Below are 22,437 nucleotides of genomic sequence, written 5' to 3' on the forward strand. Positions count from 1 at the left end.
TACCTGTTCCTGAGGAATTGAATTTCAACAAGATGTAGCATCTTCAGGGGAGTGGGGGTGGAGAGGAGAAAGTTAATAAAACAGATCCTGACTAAATTATTCAATTTTGTCCTTGTTACGTTCAGGCATAGGCAAACATGCACTGGTCTTGAAAATCTAAACTATCAAAGTTTGCTAAATAGGTAAACAATGATGAAAGCAAGTACCAACATGTCTCAATTTATTCGCAGTGCTCATGATACAGAAATAGAAATCTACCATCTTGGATTACAAGTAACACCATCATCAAAGAAACACTAAAAAATACATCTTGTACCAAAAAAACAACTGACTGGAGAGACACCAAGGACAAAATTTCTTACACACAAGTAAACATTACCCCACAGACATTAAGAAATGGATGTACAATTACTCAACATGAATCAGACACTTGGCAGTTTTTTTTTAATGGATTTGCTTTTGGTTTCACCTTCGCTCACCTAAGAAAAATTAATAAAATGATAAAAATCAGTTTGGCTATGATGGGCGGTTTCTCCTACTTCTGAGACTTCTGAAATGAATTTGCTTTGAGTTGAAAACATCGTGACAAGTGCATCATTTGCATACTATAAGCTATGTATTAGAAGTCAAAGCTGTATAAAACTATCCTATTCATTGGGAAAGATTAATGTGAAAAATTGCACTATTATGAGTATGCAGCTTATTTACCAGATATTATATCTGTTCCTGTCCCCACCCCCTCAAAAATGGACAGTTGGATGAGTTAAGAGCAGCACTCAGATTATGGAGTAGATTATAATTTACAGCTCCCACCAGAGCATAGGGTACTGTAAATGGGATTAAAGATGCAAAAAGTGTGTTTCTGGAGCGAGAGGGCAATACAGATCTAGTGGAAATGCTGTAGGTGGGATTGAGGTTGATTAAAAAATCAATGGAGACTTGTTTGATCCATCAGCCTTTTACTGTTCCTAAAAATTCTTATGACTTGATTTACACAACATCTGCAACAACTTTGTGGGAGTACCTTCACTGCATGAACTGCAGTTATTCAATAAGAAGGCCTGACTTCAAAGGCAACTAGGGATGGCCATAAATGTGTGCTTAGTGAATATTAAAAAACAACAATAGAGGGCTATTGAGGCTACTCCAAACTGTTCTTTTCAGAAATAAATTATTTTTAAAATGAGGAAATGAAAGTTAGGAGAAAAGAAAAATAGGAAAAAATGCAGTGTGACCCCATTTTTAAAAAAACTTGCAAAATGGCCAAGCCAGTGTACAAATATCTACCAGCTCCAGATCAAAGTGCAAGGGTTAGCATTTAACTCTGATCACAGGTTGATACACATATAAAAAAAATTATTCTTATTAGAGTTGTAATACACATGTAGTGTGTCAATGAACAGAACATGATTTAATGCAGCTAAGCCAAGAATGTGCTTAAAATGTCAAAATTTGATCTAAAAGAGTAATGACTCAGAATTTGCCATTATGCATGATTTAAGCATGTTCAGTTCATCAAGCTCATCCTGTTATCCTCTGATTTCCTGCCTCTGTAGAACTCAGGACCCTGAATGAGGTAATTAAATGTTTGCTTTTGTTTTACTACAAAAAAAGGGCAAGTCACGGCTCCAAATGCAGGGCAACCTCAAGGTATAAGCAGGCATCAAGTGTGTGGGGGGGAACCTTCATGTTACAGTTTCTACTGACTATTATTGCTCTCAGACCTTACGACATCTTAGGATGAACAAGGGAAAAATTACTGGTTAGGCTGCAAAGCAAGTCTCACAGGTTTAGGTAGTAAATTTTGAAAAGGCCTCAGATACAAGGATCTAAACCAGCTCTCCATAAGTGTACATAAATCTCCTTAAAATCAAATGTAAAAGTAGTGTGTGCATACAAAGTTATTACAATTTGCATTTGTCATTCAACAAAGATCCTAACAGCTGTACTTACGCATTGTTCATTTCTGCAAAGAGGGTACAACACGCATGAAAAGGTAACTTACACTTTTACTTTTCTTCATTCTTAACTATTTTGGTAACACAATGTGTGCTTGAGACAGTTGCCTGAGGCTAGAGTTACAGTGGGACTAGAAATGATGCTTGCAAAATCATCTGGCAAGTTTTTGCAAATCAGGGAAGGTGAATATTCACTAAATCATATGTTGCACATCACTGTTGTAATAAAAATACCATGTTCCATATTAGTAGCATGTACAATATATCTACACAATATCTCAGACAGTAAATGTAACTGTGTTTAACAGGGCAACAAACTATGAATGCTGGAGCTAGACAGCAAGACTATCTGTTTAAAAAGCACAGCTTAAACTTTTAGTGCTATCTCATAAAACTGGTGCTAATGGTGTTCCAGTGCAGGATATTTTCCCATCTACTCTCCTCTCCAAAACAAGCCGAGAAGCAGACACTTAACCCTTGCACTGCCAGAAATCTGTCCTTAGATTCAATTTGTGCTTAGGCCATTCCGATAAAGAGATTCTATCTATGGGACACTTTTGTTTGTTAGGTTTAGTTTTGACAACCAACCAAAATCAAGAGTCAAAAACCTTTCGAACTGCCACTCCAGATTACCACCAGTGTAACTTCCTACATACAAGCCACTTGAGAAGGTGCAAGGAGCTGGATATTGTGTACCACATGCACAAACCAGCATTATTTTCTGGTAAAATACAATACACCTATTTAAAAAAACTGACACCATTATAAATATTGGTGTCAAAGTTGTAAAGCATCCACTCTTCTTGTCATGGAAACATTGACAGCTATTATGGTGCTAGTAATAGAAAATATCAGAAAACTAAGGATTATAGGAAATATATAAAAAGTATTTTTTAGTCTATTCAAAACAGTAGCATACTGTTGGCATTTAGATGATGTTGCTAAAGTACTAAACTTTGCTTTCTTGGTTTAAGATCATCATCCAAATCTGTCAGATGCTCCACTGTCTGTAAAGGCAATGTATTGGCAAGTGACCAATCCTATGTAAATAACTACAGACATAGGAACAAAAAGTAATTTTAAGACATGACAATGAATAAACATAGCAAGAGGTGAAATTCTACCTGTGCCTATTAAAGTATTATAGCACAATCTAAATAATACAGACTACTCTAATCAAATGCATGTTTGCACTAAAAATTAGACATACAATAATCCAAATTAAACAATATTAATAAAGTGGGAATTTAATGCTAAAAAATCAAATTATTGAACTGAGTGACTTTGAATTAAGAGTAGACTTTAAACAATCAAGACCTTTTTTCCTATTACATGAAGCTGACAGCAATGAATTACCAATGCAGATATTATCCCATTCCTACAAAAAAAAGCTAAAGAAACAGTCATCTAGTTTCTAGTCAAAAACCCACATTTAGATTTGATCTGTGCAGAAAGCAGTAACCTCCAACCTTTCAATATTGCTATATTGTCTTTTATTTTGAAATAATTGCACAAACTTGTATTGTTTTTATTGAAATAGAAATCAATTTTAAAAAGAAAACAGTAAACAATAAAATGGACAGAAAAAAGCAGTGTTCTGAGATAACTTCGTATCAACTCAATCACTGATATCTTGCTTCTATATTTAAATTGGTTCTGTTGCTCTAAATTTACTCGGTTTGCACTGTGGGGCAGAAGTCAGAATGTTGGAAGCAACTGAAATACGACTGAGGCTTGCTGAAACATCAGCTGCTAATGCCTGGAAAAGGAAAATGGTAGCCAACAGTGGTCCAAGTTTTTTCTTCTAAGACATGGGATGAGCAAACCTCTCATACACCAAGGAAATGCTGTTGGAAGTATGTACGCAAATGAATGCTTCTATGATCAGATCTAGTTGCAAAAAAGGATAATTTTCCTGAAATACTAGATATAACTTTCAGATTATCAAGTCAGGTGCTAACCCCTTGAGTAGCAGGCTTTCTTAACAGTTTCCAAAGCATACTTGTCATTCACTCAGATCAAGCAAGGACTCATCTGTCTAAGGCAGTGAGTAGCTGATACAATTGTTTGTTTTAACACATTGGGCACTGAACGGAAAGTCTCTGGTTCCAGATCTGAGCTGTACCTTCCATGGAAAAGTGGTCAGCAGAGACTAGGTTGCAACAGTCAAGAGATGGACTACGACATTAGAAAGGAATTATTTACAAGTCACTCTCAAATACCACCCAACAACCACAGAGATCTGTCAGTATATTTCACCTATTTTCTCAGCAATGTCATGGTTTATGGCATATGGGCAAGAATGGGAAAAAGTGTAAAATAGAATCTTAGAAATTCATTAACATAACAGTACAATCCAGATTTTAAAATAGTTTATGCCTTATACTGCATTTTCCAACTCTTTCAGCTATGGTTTTGGATTTCATTTTTATTTATTTTTAGGATGTAGTTGGTGCTGGCAAGACTTCATTCATTGCCTGTCACTAGTTATCCTGAGAGGATGGTGATGGGTAACCTTCAGGGCTACAGACCAAATGCTGGAACGTGGGATTAGACTCGGTGGCTTGTTTTTTGGCCAGCACAGACATGATGGTCCAAGTGGCCTCTTTCTGTGCCATAAATTTTCTATGATTCTATGATTCAACTGCTCCAATTTTTGTGGTGATGGTGCAACACAATAGTATTAGGTAGAGAATTCCAGGGTGTTGACTCAGCAACAATGAAGGTTAGGCAATATATCTCCAGTCAGGATAATGTAAAACAGAAGACGAAGGTGTCCCCATGACATTTCTGGTTTTGTCTGTCTTGTCATTAAAGTCTCAGGGGAAAGAAGATACTGTCTAAGTAATCTTGTTAAGTTTCTGGATTTTTCATATAAGCTGCAAGCAATGCCTTAAACTCTAATAATGGCGCACTGTGGTATTGGCACTGAGCCATATAAACCATATAAATATATGGTCTTATATGAAAAACCAGGTTTAATCTTTGATCCATTCAGAAATGTGATTATAGTTCCCTCATGTGTTTCCTACATTACAACAGTGACTGTACTTCAAAAGTACTTAACTGGCTATAAAATGCTTTAGGACATCCTGTGGTTATGAAATGGGTGATATAAATGAAAGCCTTTCTTTCACAGTACTGTTTTTTACTCACTGAAAGTTGTGCTGTTCAACTTAATCATGTGTACAAGAGAAACTGTAACCGCAAAAACCGGCACTTTCTAACCATCTCCCTCTCTCCTTCAGCAAATTAATGAATTAAGTGAATTGGTCAAACTGCTCTTCAGGAACTAAAGTAAGAGTTAAATTAAATGGGTTTTGTGTTGCAGTACAGCAGCAAGAAAAACCTGGTGTTACACAATGCACTGAGAATGACTTTTTGAAATTGTTTGTACAAAAAGGGAAAACAAAAACAGATGTGCGCCTGAATATAGAGAATGGACTTGACACAAATAAATTCCTCACATGCTTCTTCAATGGTGTGTCAGTCATCCATGAATAAACTTTTTACACAGCATCAGCTTCAATGATTGGCAAAGGATTAACACAACAAAGTGTTCTCTTAAAAAATAAATCAAGACACAAACAAGTGCTATATTTTCTCGTACTGAAAGCACATTTCAGTGAATCTCTAAACTGAACGTCAGTCTTCCAACTGCTGTCTTTTTTTAAATTGAAATTTAAAATATGTGGAAGATAGAGGAGGCAGTTAAAGACAGCATCACAATACTAGTCCTTCTCTGAGCCCTGCCCAAACTCTATCCCTGACAGGATTACTGCTTTAGGCTCTGCTATTGAACACTATATGTGAAATTTCCAGCATAATGATGCTCAACAGCTGTTAAATTTTTTAGCATGTGTTTTCTTCCACCCAAAACATTTGCAGGAACATCGAATTAAATATAGTATATTCAAAAATATGCAAATGATTCAAGTGTCTGCAGCAATGGTAGATTGAGGACGAAGATCCTTCCGTCATATCTCACAGGTTTGAGTACAACCACCATTCCTTTGTCCATCAACAGAATGTTAAAGAAAAATTATGACTAGATTAAAATCTAAAAGTGCATTTTGGGTCTTTTTCTTAAGTTTTTGTCCTTAAGATAATCTCTACATGACAACAGCAAGGAATAGACTAAATTAATTCTACCAAGCTTCCTAACACATGCAACATAACTCATATTGTTTTCAGTGAGAAAGAGGAGAAGTGAATAACACTGTAGCTGGATTCCAATGTGCAGATTATATGAAGGAACAAACTAAGAGCAAGGGTGGAAATAAACAAACATAAATTAAATGTGTTACAGGGCATAAAGTAATACTAAAACCCATAGGGCAAGACAGATGGATCTTGAACCTTTTCGACTACCATCAATCCTGAGACAGGTTAATAATACCTTTTTTTAAAAAACTGCCCTCTGATAATCGGCTGGTATGATGCAGCTTTCTAGATCTTCATTGTTGTTATTGTTGAAGACAGACCACAGCAAACTGTGAACAGGGATCAGCACAAGGCAAAAATAACACTTTGCCTGAAGGAGAAAAACACAAGCTCTTGGTGGGCCTAAAATAAACCAGGTCTGTCATGGTGATTGTTCTGATAAAGGTCTTACCGTGGAGCAGCAGCCTGAAATGGTCATTTTAATAATGAGCAACATAGTTTATAAACTCTCAGCCAGTGAGGAAAAATTCAAATAGAAATGTAAAATGCTGGAAATGCACAGATCATTCAGCATCTTAAACAGAAAGATGGTCAATTCAAGTGGACCTTCCATCAGGCCTGGCATGGAAAACCCTTCTGCTTTAACTAAGCTGGTAGCAGTGGATCAACGGCAAGTTATTGAAGCCGTTTTGTTGTGGCACATCTCACCTCACCATCCTTGCCCCACCACCGTCTGCTACAAATGAGCCTTTCAGTAAAGCAACAGCTCACAAATCTAATACGTGTTCAAGGGAGGAAGGATTTGAGTGATAATACATCCTGTAGTGCATGATCGACAGGGCTTCAAGTGAGATGAACTTCTAAAGAACCATTCTGTATCCTTATTTGATATGGGCATGTTTGTGGAGCTGATGAATAATTCTCTTAGGGTAGGACTGACAAGACTCTTCAGTAGAATGATCCATCGTCTGTTACAGCAACAAAGGGCAAGCTGTGAGTGCTGCCATCCTTGCTTGTAATCTTCTTCTTGTTCCAGGTGATCAGTAAGCCTGAATTCTTGCTAGAATCAGCAATTTTCCTGTTGTTTTCTTTATCATTCCCAGCAAAGATGCTTGTTGAGGACACTGTACCTAGAAGTGATTTTCTGTCAGCCTGCTGAAAAGAAAAGCAGAATGATGATGACCACCTCTGGCAAACTGTTAAGTGAAAATATTGTCAAAAGGGAATGCCGTGAAATACTCCAAGTACTAGCTGGTTTAAAGAATTTTATCTGGCATACTCGCAATGTAATAAAATAATTTATACAGGGCCTTTAATGTAATAAAACATCCAAAGGCACTTCATAGGAGCATAAATATAAAACATAAATTTGGCAGGAAGCCACATAAGGAGATATTCGGACTGATGACCAAAAGCTTGGTCAAAGAGATAGGTCTTAAAGGAGTATCTTAAAGGAATAAAGAGTGGTAGAGAGTCAGAGAGGTTTAGGGAAGAATTCCAGAGCTTAGGGCTTTGGCACGTGAAAGCACAGCCATCAATACTTGAGTAATTAAAATTGGTGATGCTCAAGAGGCCATCATTGGAGGAGTGCAGATATCTCGGAGGGTTGCAGGACTGGACGACATTACAGAGATTGTGAGGGGCAAGGCCATGGAGGGATTTGAAAACAAGGATGAGGATTTAAAATTGAGCCATTGCTTAATCAGGAGTCAACGCAGGTCAACAAGCACAGGGATGATGGGTGAACAGGACTGCGTGTGAGTCGAACCCTTTTCAGGAAATAATAATGAAGCTAAATTAAAAAGATTACTAGGTAGTACACTGCATTGGAGTTTTGACACTCTACACCACTGAGTGGTAGGATGTACGTTTGTCCCCTTGATTGATCACGTAGTGTGCTACCAATTTCAGCCATGCCTACGTGGAGAGGGGCCAAAAGGAAGTCAGTTACTAACCCCAGAGTATGAATTGGAAAATCAGAGGAAGAGTTGCCCTGGGGGTGCTCTCAAGACCCAGTAACTTTCAGAAAAGGTGGAGGGCTGAGCAGGTTGCCTGTTTGTCCTCACTCCTTGCCTTGCCCTACTGACTGTTCTTCATGCACATACCCAGACAGGAAATATTGGAAACTTATTCATTCTCTGGGAGAGGTCAGAGTTTACCCAAATCATAACCACATCCGACACTAAACAAGGATCAATGAATAGTAGGGACAGGGACCTGTGCTGACTTTTCACATATCTAACCTAGAGGCCGAGTCCAATGTTATACTCAGTCACCAATTTTATCACTACACCATTTGATGTCAGCTAAAAGTAAAAGTCAGGGATCTGCTTCTTTGTCTAGCTTCGAGTGATTCAGTATTACAGCAAGTGCTGCAATTACAACAAAGCTGTCAGCAATATTCTATTGTCTTAGTTTTATTTGGAGGGAGCAGAATTGTATTTAATTTTAATCAGTACGTGCTGGCAGCAGCTATCAGTAGACACGGACTCCCAGCGTGTATCAGGTTGCAGTCTTGCTGCAGGTTTCTAAATAAGTAACTAATTATAGATTGCTTATTCAGTAAGTTATCTTTTATAAATGGTGAGATCCCAATTACAATATTGACTTCCACAACAATTAGCTCAACTAATATCAATCAACAGTCACATCCGAATGGTAAACACTCACATTGTTCTGTGGCTCAGAGGTATTTAGAGTTATCACCCCAATGCTGACACCCTCTGTGCTGATATTTTTCAATAATTGAACTACTTCAGTGTGCTTGGACCACTTGCAATCCTGTCCGTTTACCGACACAAGGTAGTCTCCTTCTCGGAGACCAGCTTCCTGGGAAAGTTAATAATATATATCAGTTGGAATTCATCTCTCATTTTTACAGAACAGTGCAGGTATCATAATCAGGAACCTAAACAGTGCTGCTCCAAGTAATGCAAAACACGTCATATCAGGAGTGCCAATTCAAGAATTCACACAGGGGAGGCGGTGGCGTAGTGGTATTGTCACTGGACTAGTAACCCAGGGTATTGCTCAGGAGATATGGGTTCAAATCCAACCAGCAGAAGGTGGAATTTGAATTCAATTAATAAATCTGGAAAGAAAAAAAAGCTAGTCTAATGATGGCCATGAAACCATTGTCGATTGTTGTAAAAACCCATCTGGTTCACTAATGTCCTTTAAGGAAGGACAGCGCAGACCTCACCTGGTCTGGCCTACATGTGACTACAGACCCATAGCAATGTGGTTGACTCTTACATGCCCTCTGAAATGGCCTAGCAAGCCACTCAGTTGTATCTAACCACTATTAAGTCAATAAAAAGGAATGAAACCGGAAGGACCACTGGGTAGCGACCTAGGCACCGGAAATGACAACGGCAAACCCAGCCCTGTCGACCCTGCAAAATCCTTCTTACTAACATCTGGGGGCTTGTGCCAAAGTTGGGAGAGCTGTCCCACAGACTTGTCAAGCAACAGCCTGACATAGTCATACTCACGGAATCATACCTTACCGACAATGTCCCAGACACTGCAATCACTATCCCTGAGCAGAGGTGGTGGCACAGTGGTATACAGTAGGGAGGGAGTTGCCCAGGGAGTCCTCAACATCGACTCCGGATCCCATGAAGTGTCATGGCATCAGGTCAAACATGGGCAAGGTAACCTCCTACTGATTACCACCTACCGCCCTCCCTCAGCTGATGACTCAGTACTCCACCATGTTGAACACCACTTGGAGGAAGCACTGAGGGTGGCAAGGGCACAAAATGTACTCTGGGTGGGGGACTTCAATGTCCATCACCAAGCGTGGCTCGGTAGCTGACCGAGCTGGCCGAGTCCTGAAGAACATAGCTGCTACACTGGGTCTGCGGCAGGTGGTGGGGGACCCAACACGAGGGAAAAACATACTTGACCTCGTCCTCACCAATCTGCCTGCTGCAGATGCTTCTGTCCATGACTGTATTGGTAGGAGTGACCACCGCACAGTCCTTGTGGAGACGAAGTCCCGCCTTCACATTGAGGATACCCTCCATCGAGTTGTGTGGCACTATCACCGTGCTAAATGGAATAGATTTCGAACAGATCGAACAATGCAAAACTGGGCATCCATGAGGCGCTGTGGGCCATCAGCAGAAGCAGAATTGTACTCAACCACAATCTGTAGCCTCATGGCCCGGCATATCCCCCACTCTACCACTACCATCAAGCCAGGAGACCAACCCTGGTTCAATGAAGAGTGCAGGAGGGCATGCCAGGAGCAGCACCAGGCATACCTCAAAATGACTATCTGCGTGCCAAACTGCATAAGCAGCATGCTATAGATAGAGCTAAGTGATCCCATAACCAACGGATCAGATCTAAGCTCTGCAGTCCTGCCACATCCAGCCGTGAATGGTGGTGGGCAATTAAACAACTAACTGGAGGAGGTGGCTCCACAAATATCCCCATCCTCAATGATGGGGGAGCCCAGCACATCAGTGCAAAAGATGAGGCTGAAGCATTTGCAACAATCTTCAGCCAGAAGTGCCGAGTTGATGATCCATCTCGGCCTCCTCCTGAAGTCCCCAGCATCACAGATGCCAGACTTCAGCCAATTCGATTCACTCCGCGTGATATCAAGAAACGACTGAAGGCACTGGATACTGCAAAAGCTATGGGTCCTGACAATATTCTGGCAATAGTACTGAAGACCTGTGCTCCAGAACTTGCCGCGCCCCTAGCCAAGTTGTTCCAGTATAGCTACAGCACTGGCATCTACCCTGCAATGTGGAAAATTGCCCAGGTATGTCCTGTACACAAGAAGCAGGACAAATCCAACCCGGCCAATTACCACCCCATCAGCCTACTCTCTATCATCAGTAAAATGATGGAAGGTGTCATCAACAGTGCCATCAAGCAGCACTTGCTTAGCAATAACCTGCTCAGTGACGCTCAGTTTGGGTTCCGCCAGGGGCACTCAGCTCATTACAGCCTTGGTTCATACATGGACAAAAGGGCTGAACTCAAGAGGTGAGGTGAGGTGAGAGTGACTGCCTTTGACATCAAGGCAGCATTTGACCGAGTATGGCATCAAGGAGCCCGAGCAAAACTGAGGTCAATGGGAATCAGGGGTAAAACCCTCCGCTGGCTGGAGTCATAGCTAGCGCAAAGGAAGATGGTTGTGGTTGTTGGAGGTCAATCATCTCAGCTCCAGGATATCACTGCAGGAGTTCCTCAGGGTAGTGTCCTAGGCCCAACCATCTTCAGCTGCTTCATCAATGACCTTCCTTCAATCATAAGGTCAGAAGTGGGGATGTTCGCTGATGATTGCACAATGTTCAGCACCATTTGTGACTCCTCAGATACTGAAGCAGTCCGTGTAGAAATGCAGCAAGACCTGGACAATATCCAGGCCTGGCCTGATAAGTGGCAAGCAACATTCGGGCCACACAAGTGCCAGACAATGACCATCTCCAACAAGAGAGAATCTAACCATCTCCCCTTGAAATTCAACAGCATTACCATCGCTGAATCCCCAACTATCAACATCCTAGGGGTTACCATTGACCAGAAACTGAACTGGAGTAACCATATAAATACCGTGGCTACAACAGCAGGTCAGAGGCTAGGAATGCTGAGGTGAGTAACTCACCTCCCGACTCCCCAAAGCCTGTCCACCATCTACAAGGCACAAGTCAGGAGTGTGATGGAATGCTCTCCACTTGCCTGGATGGATGCAGCTCCAACAACACTCAAGCAGCTCGACACCATCCAGGACAAAGCAGCCTGCTTGATTGGCACCCCATCTACAAATATTCACTCCCTCCACCATCGACGCAGAGTGGCAGCAGTGTGTACCATCTACAAGATGCACTGCAGCAACGCACCAAGGCTCCTTAGACAACACCTTCCAAACCCGCGACCTCTACCAACTAGAAGGACAAGGGCAGCAAATGCATGGGAACGCGACCACCTGCAAGTTCCCCTCCAAGTCACACACCATCCTGACTTGGAACTATATCGCCTTTCCTTCACTGTCACAGGGTCAAAATCCTGGAACTCCCTTCCTAACAGCACTGTGGGTGTACCTACCCCACGTGGACTGCAGCGATTCAAGAATTCAGCTCACCACCTCCTTCTCTAAGGCAATTAGGGATGGGCAATAAATGCTGGCCTGGCCAGCGACGCCCACATCCCATGAATGAATAAAAAAAACACCTGTAATTCCCCACAACGGACAATCATGGCGGATTGTAGCAAAAAAGACAATTGGCCACAAAGAGGGAAGCATTTTTTTTTTGTGAAAAGGAGTCTCACTCCACTGAACTAGACTGGCAGCAGTCTGGGAGCAGATTACTATCCAATTTCCCGCCATCTTATCAGAAGATGGCTCAGTAAGACTAAGAGAAGAAATGGAGAAAATAACACAAGCAGAGCATTACTGGTATCAAGTAACACAGTATCAGCAGCACAGCAAAAAAACATAATAACTCCTTCTCATTCGAATACTTTTTTTCAAAAAATGTAGAAACAGCGGTAAATGGCTAGGTCGATGGTCCAGGACACCAAAGTTGAAAACTTAGGACTTTCTTATCCCATATGTGTTCCATCCAATTCTTGGTTGTGAAATTTAACCAAAGGGGGTCATCAAAGCATTGAGTCTGTCAATATTTAAGAATAGATTAGATAGGTGGATGAAGGGAAAAGGGATAAGAGAAATGGGAACAGGGAGTGTAGATATGATCAGTACTATTTGCTCACATGGAGGACAAACACTGACACAGGATGGTTACGTTGAAAGGCTTGTTTTTGCATTGTAACTGCTATGTATTTCTAACACTTTGGCTCAGTTTTTGAAGAGATTCTCTTTTTAAAGATTGTACAAAAGTGTAACAGCCCCGACAAACACATTTTTCTGCAACACCTGTGGAAGAACCTGTCACTCTAGAATTGGCCTTTATCGCCACTCCAGGCGCTGCTCCACACACCACTGACAACCTCCAGGCGCTTACCCATTGTCTCTCGAGATAAGGAGGCCAAAGAAGACAAAGGTGGGAATGCAAAATAAAAATGGGTTATACATCACAAGTAAAAGACAGTAAAGTATTCTTACATCTGCAGAGCCATCAGGGACAACTCCTGCGATAAGAACGGGAGAATCTCCACGCAGGGTGAATCCAAACCCCTTTTCACTTTTCTTAAGGTGAACTTCTCTGGCTGGGGTCCACCGGTTCTTGGCAGAGAAAACTGACAAAGGGCCCTAAAAAGGGAGAAGGGAAAAATGAAGAAAAAAGGGGAAGCCATATTGTCCATAAATGCACTTAGAATGATCTCTGATTACTATTTCTGTCGATAACAGCGTAAGATGAAGTTGCTTTCATCTGTCCTCCTTCCATCTGTTCAACTCATGACAAATGTTACAATGAATGATGATACTCCTAATGATGCTTTTAACAAAGTGGCACCTCCTTTATCCACATCAATAGAAGGGAACTACTGCTCAATAACAGAGATGAGCAGATAGCCCAGAATCCATTCTATACGTATATATAGGAATATCCTAGACATGGGAATGGAGGCAAGTGTAAAGCAAATAAAAAAGTTGAAATGCAATTCACTAAAGAAGCCGTATAAGTCAATGCCTCACATCAGACTTTGACCTACCAACATTTGGTGGACTAGGGCAGGGTGGTGGACATTGTTTACATGGACTTTAGCAAGACCTCTGACAAGGTCCCGCATGGTAGGCTGGTCCAGAAGGTTCGAACACATGGGATCCAGGGTGACCAGCCAACTGGATACAAAATTGGCTTGGTGATAGGAGGCAGAGGGTGGTAGTGGAGGGTTGTTTTTCAGATTGGAGGCTGGTGACCAGTGGTGTGCCGCAGGAATTGGTGCTGGGCCCTCTGTTGTTTGTCATATACATTAATGACTTGGATGAGAATGTAAGGGGCATGATTAGTAAGTTTGCAGATGACACCAAAATTGGTGGTAGAGTAGACAGTGAAGAAGGTTGTCTAAGGTTACAACAGGATATAGATCAACTGGGAAAGTGGGCAAGGGGTTGGCAAATGGAATTTAATGCAGACAAGTGCGAAGTGATGCATTTTGGGAAGTTAAACCAGGGCAGGACATATACAGCGAATGGTAGGGCCCTGGGGAGTGTTGTTGAGCAGAGAGACCTTGGGGTGCAAGTACATAGTTCTCTAAAAGTGGCAACACAGGTAGACAGGGTGGTGAAGAAGGCGTATGGCAAGCTTGCCTTCATCGGCTGTGGTACTGAGTATAAGAGTTGGGACGTCATGTTACAGTTGTACATAATGTTGGTTAGGCCGCACTTGGAGTACTGTGTGCTGTTCTGGTCGCCGAACTACAGGAAAGATGTGATTAAGCTAAAGAGGGTGCAGAAAAGATTCACAAGGATGTTGCCTGGTTTGGAGGGCTTGAGTTCTAAAGAGAGATTGGATAGGCTGGGTCTGTTTTCCCTGGAGCAAAGGGGGCTGAGAGGGGGCATGATAGAGGTATATAAAATGATGAGAGGCATAGATAGGGTAGATAGCCAGAGTCTGTTTCCCATGGTAGGGGTGACTGAAACTAGAGGGCATAGATTTAAGGTGAGAGGGAGGAGGTTTAAAGGGAATCAAAGGGGTAAATTTTTCACACAAAGAATAGTGGGTATCTGGAATGAGCTGCCAGAGGTGGTGGTGGAGGCAGGAACAGTAGCAACATTTAAGAGGTATCTGGACAGGTACTTGAATGAGCAAGGCATAGAGGGATATGGAATTAATGCAAGCAGGTGGGATTAATATAGATAGGCATTATGGTCGGCATGGACACGGTGGGCCGAAGGGCCTGTTTCTATGCTGTACGACTCTATGACTCTGTGGATACTCACTCAGGAGAACAGGCAACAAAGGTTCCACTGACTATCAAAAAGATCTTCCTTCTTTCAGTCAGCTATCTCCCCAAGTAACTGTACCATGTTTTGAGATCTTGCTGAATTGTTTGCCCAATTCCATTCAAGGATAGCCATTACAAGACAGTATTCCAGTTATGATCATTATGCTTCTGAGCTACTTCTTCCTAAACTCCAAATATATCATCCCACAAGCCTTTTATTCACCCATTCCTCCAGTGTTGAAATCAAATCTCATCTCACTGCTACTCCATCTTTTTCATTCTTGAAATGTGAAACTCTCTACATTCCTCCAATAATCTCAGTTATTTAAAACCCAAGCTTGACATTACATGGCTGTTGCCTCTTCACTCCTACACTTTTCAACTTGGTGGTTACCAAGTCACCTAGTGATTTAACAAAAAAAAGGATGCAAAAATAAATAATTTCTATTCAAAATAACACATATTTTGTATACGCATCACATTAGCTTCCTCAGCCATGTTTATCTTAACCATATCCTTCTCTCAATGCCTTCCTCTCAATACCCCAGCTGACTACACCAGTGAAATGGAATTGAATATAGCAAAATTAACATGAAATTGAATACATCTAACTACATTAACAATGTCATAATCCACAAGAAAAATGTTGGTCAGTTGTGCTGTGATTTGGGGGATTTGCCTTATATCTCAGGCAGATATGCACAGTAGTGAATTTTCAAGATTTTATCAAAAGCTAAATAAATATCTGGTTCAGAAAGGAATTGCTGGTTATAAAACACGAATAGACTGGGAGGATCAAATGCTCCATTGGACATAATAATTCATATGCTGTGGGTGATGGGAATGAGAAATGTTGTCCTAGGAGGATAGCAGGCCTGGATTAAACAACCAATGTTTAGAAAAACAGAGGGAAATACTTTGGCAGGTTTCTGATTAACTTTAGGAGATCAGGGAATATTTACTGAAATCCTTCCATAGGAGATTAAGTGGATGGAAGAGAGTCCATGAGAGGATAGAAAAATGGGCTTGAACATGCACATTTTAAAAAATACATATACAATATTTATATACACACACATGCATATGGTATCAAATTGTTGTTTATTTTCTTCTTCCTCACTGGATATATTTAAACTCCTTTGTTATTCTCTTTTCAAATTAGCTCTTGGTTCTTTTTATACTTCTATTAGTCACCAATCGCATAATACAATGTCTTTATTCCCAGCTAGATCTGTGTTTAGTATTAATACGGATTTCACTGTAACCAAATTGAAATTTCCAAGAAAGTCAACAAAAACAATACAATTTGTATTTATATAGCACCTTTAACATGGTAAAGCATCTCAAGGTGCTTCACAGCAGCATTATCAAACAACATTTGACACCAAGCCACATAAGGAGATATTAGGGCAGATCACAGAATAATACAGTGCAGAAGAGGCCCTTCGGCTCATCGAGTCTGCACCGATGCATTAAAACACCTGATCTGTCTACCTAATCCCATTTGCCAGCACTTGGCCCATAGCCTTGAATGTTATGACGTGCCAAGTGCTCATCCAGGTACTTTTTAAAGGATGTGAGGCAACCTGCCTCTACCACCCTCCCAGGCAGGGCATTCCAAATCGTCACCACCCTCTGGGTAAAAAAGTTCTTCCTCAAATCCCCCTTAAACCTCCCGCCCCTCACCTTAAACTTGTGACCCCTCGTAACTGACCCTTCAACTAAGGGGAACAGCTGCTCCCTATCCACCCTGTCCATGCCCCTCATAATCTTGTACACCTCGATCAGGTCACCCCTCAGTCTTCTCTGCTCCAGTGAAAACAACCCAAGCCTATCCAACCTCTCTTCATAGCTTAAATGTTCCATCCCAGGCAACATCCTGGTGAATCGCCTCTGCACCCACTCCAATGCAATCACATCCTTCCTATAATGTGGCGACCAGAATTGCACACAGTACTCCAGCTGTGGCCTTACCAAAGTTCTGTACAACTCCAACATGACCTCCCTGCTTTTGTAATCTATGCCTCGATTGATAAAGGCAAGTGTCCCATATGCCTTTTCCACCACCCTATTAACCTTCTGCCTTCAGAGATCGATGGAAAAACACGCCAAGGTCCCTTTGTTCCTCGGAATCTCCCAGTGTCAGGCCATTCATTGAATACTTCCGTGTCACATTACTCCTTCCAAAGTGTACCACCTCACACTTTTCAGCATTAAATTCCATCTGCCACTTTTCTGCCCATTTGACCATCCCGTCAAAATCTTCCTGTAACCTAAGACACTCCACCTCACTGTTAACCACTCGGCCAATCTTTGTGTCATCCGCGAACTTACTGATCCTACCCCCCACATAGTCATCTATATCATTTATATAAATGACAAACAATAGGGGACCCAGCACAGATACCCTGTGGTATGCCACTGGACACTGGCTTCCAGTCACTAAAACCGCCATCTGTCATCACTCTCTGTCTCCTGCAGCTAAGCCAATTTTGAATCCACCTTATCAAGTTACCTTGTATCCCATGTGCATTTGCTTTCTTGATAAGTCTCCCATGTGGGACCTTGTCAAAGGCTTTGCTGAAATCCATGTAAACTACATCAACTGCACTACCCTCATCTACACACCTGGTCACATGCTCAAAAAATTCAATCAAATTTGTTAGGCATGACCTCCCTCTGACAAAGCCATGCTGACTATTCCAAATCAAATTTTGCCTCTCCAAGTGGTGACAGATTCTCTCCTTCAGAATCTTCTCCAATAGTTTCCCTACCACTGACGTGAGACTCACTGGTCTGTAGTTTCCTGGCTTATCTCTACAACCTTTCTTAAATAGTGGGACCACATTAGCTGTTCTCCAGTCCTCTGGCACCTCCTCCGTGGCCAGAGAGGAATTAAAAATTAGGGTCAGAGCCCCTGCAATCTCCACCCTCGCCTCCCACAGCATCCTGGGACACAAATCGTCCAGAACTGGAGATCTGTCCACTTTTAAGCATTCCAAAACCTCCAATACATTGTCACTCCCTATGACAATTTGCTCAGGAACATCACAGTCTCTCTCTCTAAGTTCCATATCTACATCCTCTTTCTCTTGGGTGAAGATAACCAAAAGATTTTTTTTTATTCATTCAGGGATTGGGCATCGCTGGCCAGGCCACCATTTATTGCCCTTCCCTAATTGCCCTTGAGAAGGTGGTGATGAACTGCCTTCTTGAACCGCTGCAGTCCATTTGGGGTAAGTATACCCACAGTGCTGTTAGGAAGGGAGTTCCAGGATTTTGACCCTGCGACAGTGAAGGAACGGCGATATAGTTCCAAGTCAGGATGGTGTGTGACTTGGAGGAGAACTTGCAGGTGGTGATGTTCCCATGTATTTGCTGCCCTTGTCCTTCTAGTTGGTAGAGGTCGCGGGTTTGGAAGGTGCTGCTTAAGGTGCCTTGGTGCATTGCTGCAGTGCATCTTGTAGATGGCACACACTGCTACCACTCTGCGTCGGTGGTGGAGGGAGTGACTGTTTGCAGATGGGGTGCCAATCAAGGCTGCTTTGTCCTGGACAGTGTCGAGGTTCTTGAGTGTTGTTGGAGCTGCACCCCATCCAGGCAAGTGGAGAGTATTCCATCACACTCCTGACTTGTGCCTTGTAGATGGTGAACAGGCTTTGGGGAGTCAGGAGGTGATTTACTCGCCTCAGGATTCCTAGCCTCTGACCTGCTCTTGTAGCCACGGTATTTATATGGTTACTCCAGTTCAGTTTCTGGTCAATGGTAGCCCCTAGGATGTTGATAGTGGGGGATTCAGCGAAGGTAATGCCGTTGAATGTCATGGGGAGATGGTTAGATTCTTGTTGGAGATGGTCAATGCCTGGCACTTGTGTGGCGCGAATGTTACTTGCCACTTATCAGCCCAAGCCTGGATATTGTCCAGGTCTTGCTGCATTTCTACACGGACTGCTTCAGTATCTGAGGAGTCATGAATGGTGCTGAACATTGTGCAATCATCAGCGAACATCCCCACTTCTGACCTTATGATTGAAGGAAGGTCATTGATGAAGCAGCTGAAGATGGTTGGGCCTAGGACACTACCCTGAAGAACTCCTGCAGTGATGTCCTGGAGCTGAGATGATTGACCTCCAACAACCACAACCATCTTCCTTTGCGCTAGCTATGACTCCAGCCAGCGGAGGGTTTTACCCCTGATTCCCATTGACCTCAGTTTTGCTCGGGCTCCTTGATGCCATACTCGGTCAAATGCTGCCTTGATGTCAAGGGCAGTCACTCTCCCCTCACCTCACCTCTTGAGTTCAGCCCTTTTGTCCATGTTTGAATCAAGGCTGTAATGAGGTCATGAGCTGGGTGGCCCTGGTAGAACCCAAACTGAGCGTCACTGAGCAGGTTATTGCTAAGCAAGTGCTACTTGATGGCACTGTTGATAACACCTTCCATCACTTTACTGATGATAGAGAGTAGGCTGATGGGACTGTAATTGGCTGGGTTGGACTTGTCCTGCTTTTTGCGCACAGGACATACCTGGGCAATTTTCCACATTGCAGGGTAGATGCCAGTGTTGTAGCTGGACTGGAACAGCTTGGCTAGGGGCACGGCAAGTTCTGGAGCACAGGTCTTCAGTACTATTGCCGGAATATTGTCAGGGCCCATAGCTTTTGCAGTGTCCAGTGCCTTCAGTCGTTTCTTGATATCAGGCGGAGTGAATCGAATTGGCTGAAGTCTGGCATCTGTGATGCTGGGGACTTCAGGAGGAGGCCAAGATAGATCATCAACTCGGCCCTTCTGGCTGAAGATTGTTGCAAATGCTTCAGCCTCATCTTTTGCACTGATGTGCTGGGCTCCCCCATCATTGAGGATGGGGATATTTGTGGAGCCACCTCCTCCAGTTAGTTGTTTAATTGTCCACCACCATTCACGGCTGGATGTGGCAGGACTGCAGAGCTTAGATCTGATCCGTTGGTTATGGGATCGCTTAGCTCTGTCTATCGCATGCTGCTTACGCAGTTTGGCAGGCAGTTAGCCTGTGTTGTAGTTTCACCAGGTTGACATCTCATTTTGAGGTATGCCTGGTGCGGCTCCTGGCATGCCCCCCTGCACACTTCATTGAACCAGGGTTGGTCTCCTGGCTTGATGGTAATGGTAGAGTGGGGGATATGCCGGGCCATGAGGTTACAGATTGTGGTTGAGTACAATTCTGCTGCTGCTGATGGCCCACAGCGCCTCATGGATGCCCAGTTTTGCATTGTTCGATCTGTTCGAAATCTATTCCATTTAGCACGGTGATAGTGCCACACAACTCGATGGAGGGTATCCTCAATGTGAAGGCGGGACTGCGTCTCCACAAGGACTGTGCGGTGGTCACTCCTACCAATACAGCCATGGACAGAAGCATCTGAGGCAGGCAGATTGGTGAGGACGAGGTCAACTATTTTTTTCCCTCATGTTGGTTCCCCCACCACCTACCGCAGACGCAGTCCAGCAGATATGTCCTTTCGGACTCGGCCAGCTCGGTCAGTAGTGGTGCTACCGAGCCACTCTTGGTGATGGACATTGAAGTCCTCCACCCAGAGTATATTTTGTGCCCTTGCCACCCTCGGTGCTTCTTCCCAGTGGTGTTCAACATGGAGGAGTACTGAGTCATCAGCTGAGGGAGGGCGGTAGGTGGTAATCAGTAGGAGGTTACCTTGCCCATGTTTGGCCTGATGCCATGAGACTTCATGGGGTCCGGAGTCGATGTTGAGGACTCCCAGGGCAACTCCCTCCCTACTGTATACCACTGTGCCACTACCTGGTGGGCCTGTCCTGCCGGTGCCAGAGAACATACCCGGGGATGGTGATGGCAATGTCTGGGACATTGTCTGTAAGGCATGATTCCGTGAGTACGACTATGTCAGGCTGTTGCTTGACTAGTCTGTGGGAGCTCTCCCAACTTTGGCACAAGCCCCCAGATGTTAGTAAGGAGGACTTTGCAGGGTCAACAGGGCTGGGTTTGCCGTTGTCGTTTCCGGTGCCTAGGTCTATGCTGGGTGGTCCGTCCGGTTTCATTCCTTTTTATTGACTTCGTAGCGGTTAGGTACAACTGAGTGGCTTGCTAGGCCATTTCAGAGGGCATGTAAGAGTTAACCACATTGCTGTGGGTCTGGAGTCACATGTCGGCCAGACCAGGTAAGGACAGCAGATTTCCTTCCCTGAAGGACATTAGTGAACCAGATGGGTTTTTACAACAATCGAAAATGTTTTCATGGCCATCATTAGACTAGCTTTTAATTCCAGATTTATTAATTGAATTCAAATTCCACCTTCTGCTGTGGTGGGATTCGAACCCATGTCCCCAGAGAAATACCCTGGGTCTCTGGGTTACTAGTCCAGCGATAATACCACTACGCCACTGCCTACCCCGTAGTGGTAGTGGTCAACGAGATAGGTTTTCAGGGACATTTTAAAGGAGAAAAGAGAGGAAGAGAGGTTTAGAGAAGGACCTCGGCAGCTGAAGGCATGGCTACGAATGGCAGATTGATCAAAAGTGGGGATGTTCGAGAGGCCAGAATTGGAGGAGCGCAGATATCTCTGAGGGTTGAGAGCTAGAGGAGTTTACAGAGAAACGGAGGGGTGAGGCCATGGAGGGATTTGAAAATAAGGATGAGAATTTTAAAGCAGCTATGGTGAAGGGATCAAATATTATCAGGTGCAAGTTAAAAGTTAGGAATAAGGGAAGCTAAACTAAAGTTGTGGAGTTACCGGAGAAAGTCACTGAAGTGGACAGTCTCAGGGTTAAAAGTCAACTAGATCTGTCACTGGAAAGAGAATGGATTGACGATTATGATGAGAGGTAGGTAGGTGGGATTAAATCAATGAAAAAGTTAAGGGCTTGTTTTTTCAATAACCTTTCCCTATCCTTAAAACTCTTATTTAAATGCGAAGCATCAAACAATGCAATTATCATAGGCTTTCACTAACCACATTAAGCAGGATATGAAACATCAAAAATAAAAGTAGAATTCTATTAGCGACAGATGACAAGTATACTTACCAATCTGTGAAAAATATCTGTGACTTTCACCTTGGAGAAGTTTGGAGTTTTAATTTCTGGCTTCTGCTGTGTTTTTGCTGCAAAGGAAGATCAACTTACTAGCTTGCATGAATTTAACTTGCTTACAGAATGCTTAGTAGACTGAAACCGCTTCTTCCATCTCCAGTTTTCAAGAAAATGACAGCAAGGGGGTGATCATCAGGGGACTGCATGGTGCAGTCCTTCTGCCTCTGAGACCCAGGTTCAACTTACCCAACAGATGGGAAACCTCCTCTGTTGATTGGTTGTAAAGGTCCTACTCAAAATCAGTTTGGTCAGGATCAATCTGGAATTCTCTCTCCAAAAGGCTGTGGATGCTGGGTGGATTGAAATGTTCAATACTTAGATTGCCAGATTTTTATT

General features: G+C 42.8%; 1 protein-coding gene across 4 annotated transcripts in view; it reads right to left on the reverse strand.

The window, feature by feature from the left end:
• Nucleotides 1–203: 203 nt before the first annotated feature.
• Nucleotides 204–22,437, reverse strand: part of rhpn1 (rhophilin, Rho GTPase binding protein 1) — a 120,441-nt gene continuing 98,207 nt past the window's right edge. For 3 of the 4 annotated variants that reach the window (XM_068031417.1, XM_068031418.1, XM_068031415.1), the window contains exons 12-15: nt 22,036–22,112; nt 13,213–13,359; nt 8,793–8,951; nt 204–7,277 (exon numbers count right to left, since the gene is read on the reverse strand). In XM_068031417.1, the coding sequence (XP_067887518.1) occupies nt 7,071–7,277; nt 8,793–8,951; nt 13,213–13,359; nt 22,036–22,112 (590 nt within the window). In that variant the 3' untranslated portion in view covers nt 204–7,070. The remainder of the gene's footprint in view (nt 7,278–8,792; nt 8,952–13,212; nt 13,360–22,035; nt 22,113–22,437) is intronic. The other variant, XM_068031416.1, reaches the window with a different exon arrangement.

The sequence above is a fragment of the Heterodontus francisci genome, chromosome 5 (genome assembly GCF_036365525.1).
Source record: "Heterodontus francisci isolate sHetFra1 chromosome 5, sHetFra1.hap1, whole genome shotgun sequence".
Taxonomy (NCBI): domain Eukaryota; kingdom Metazoa; phylum Chordata; class Chondrichthyes; order Heterodontiformes; family Heterodontidae; genus Heterodontus; species Heterodontus francisci.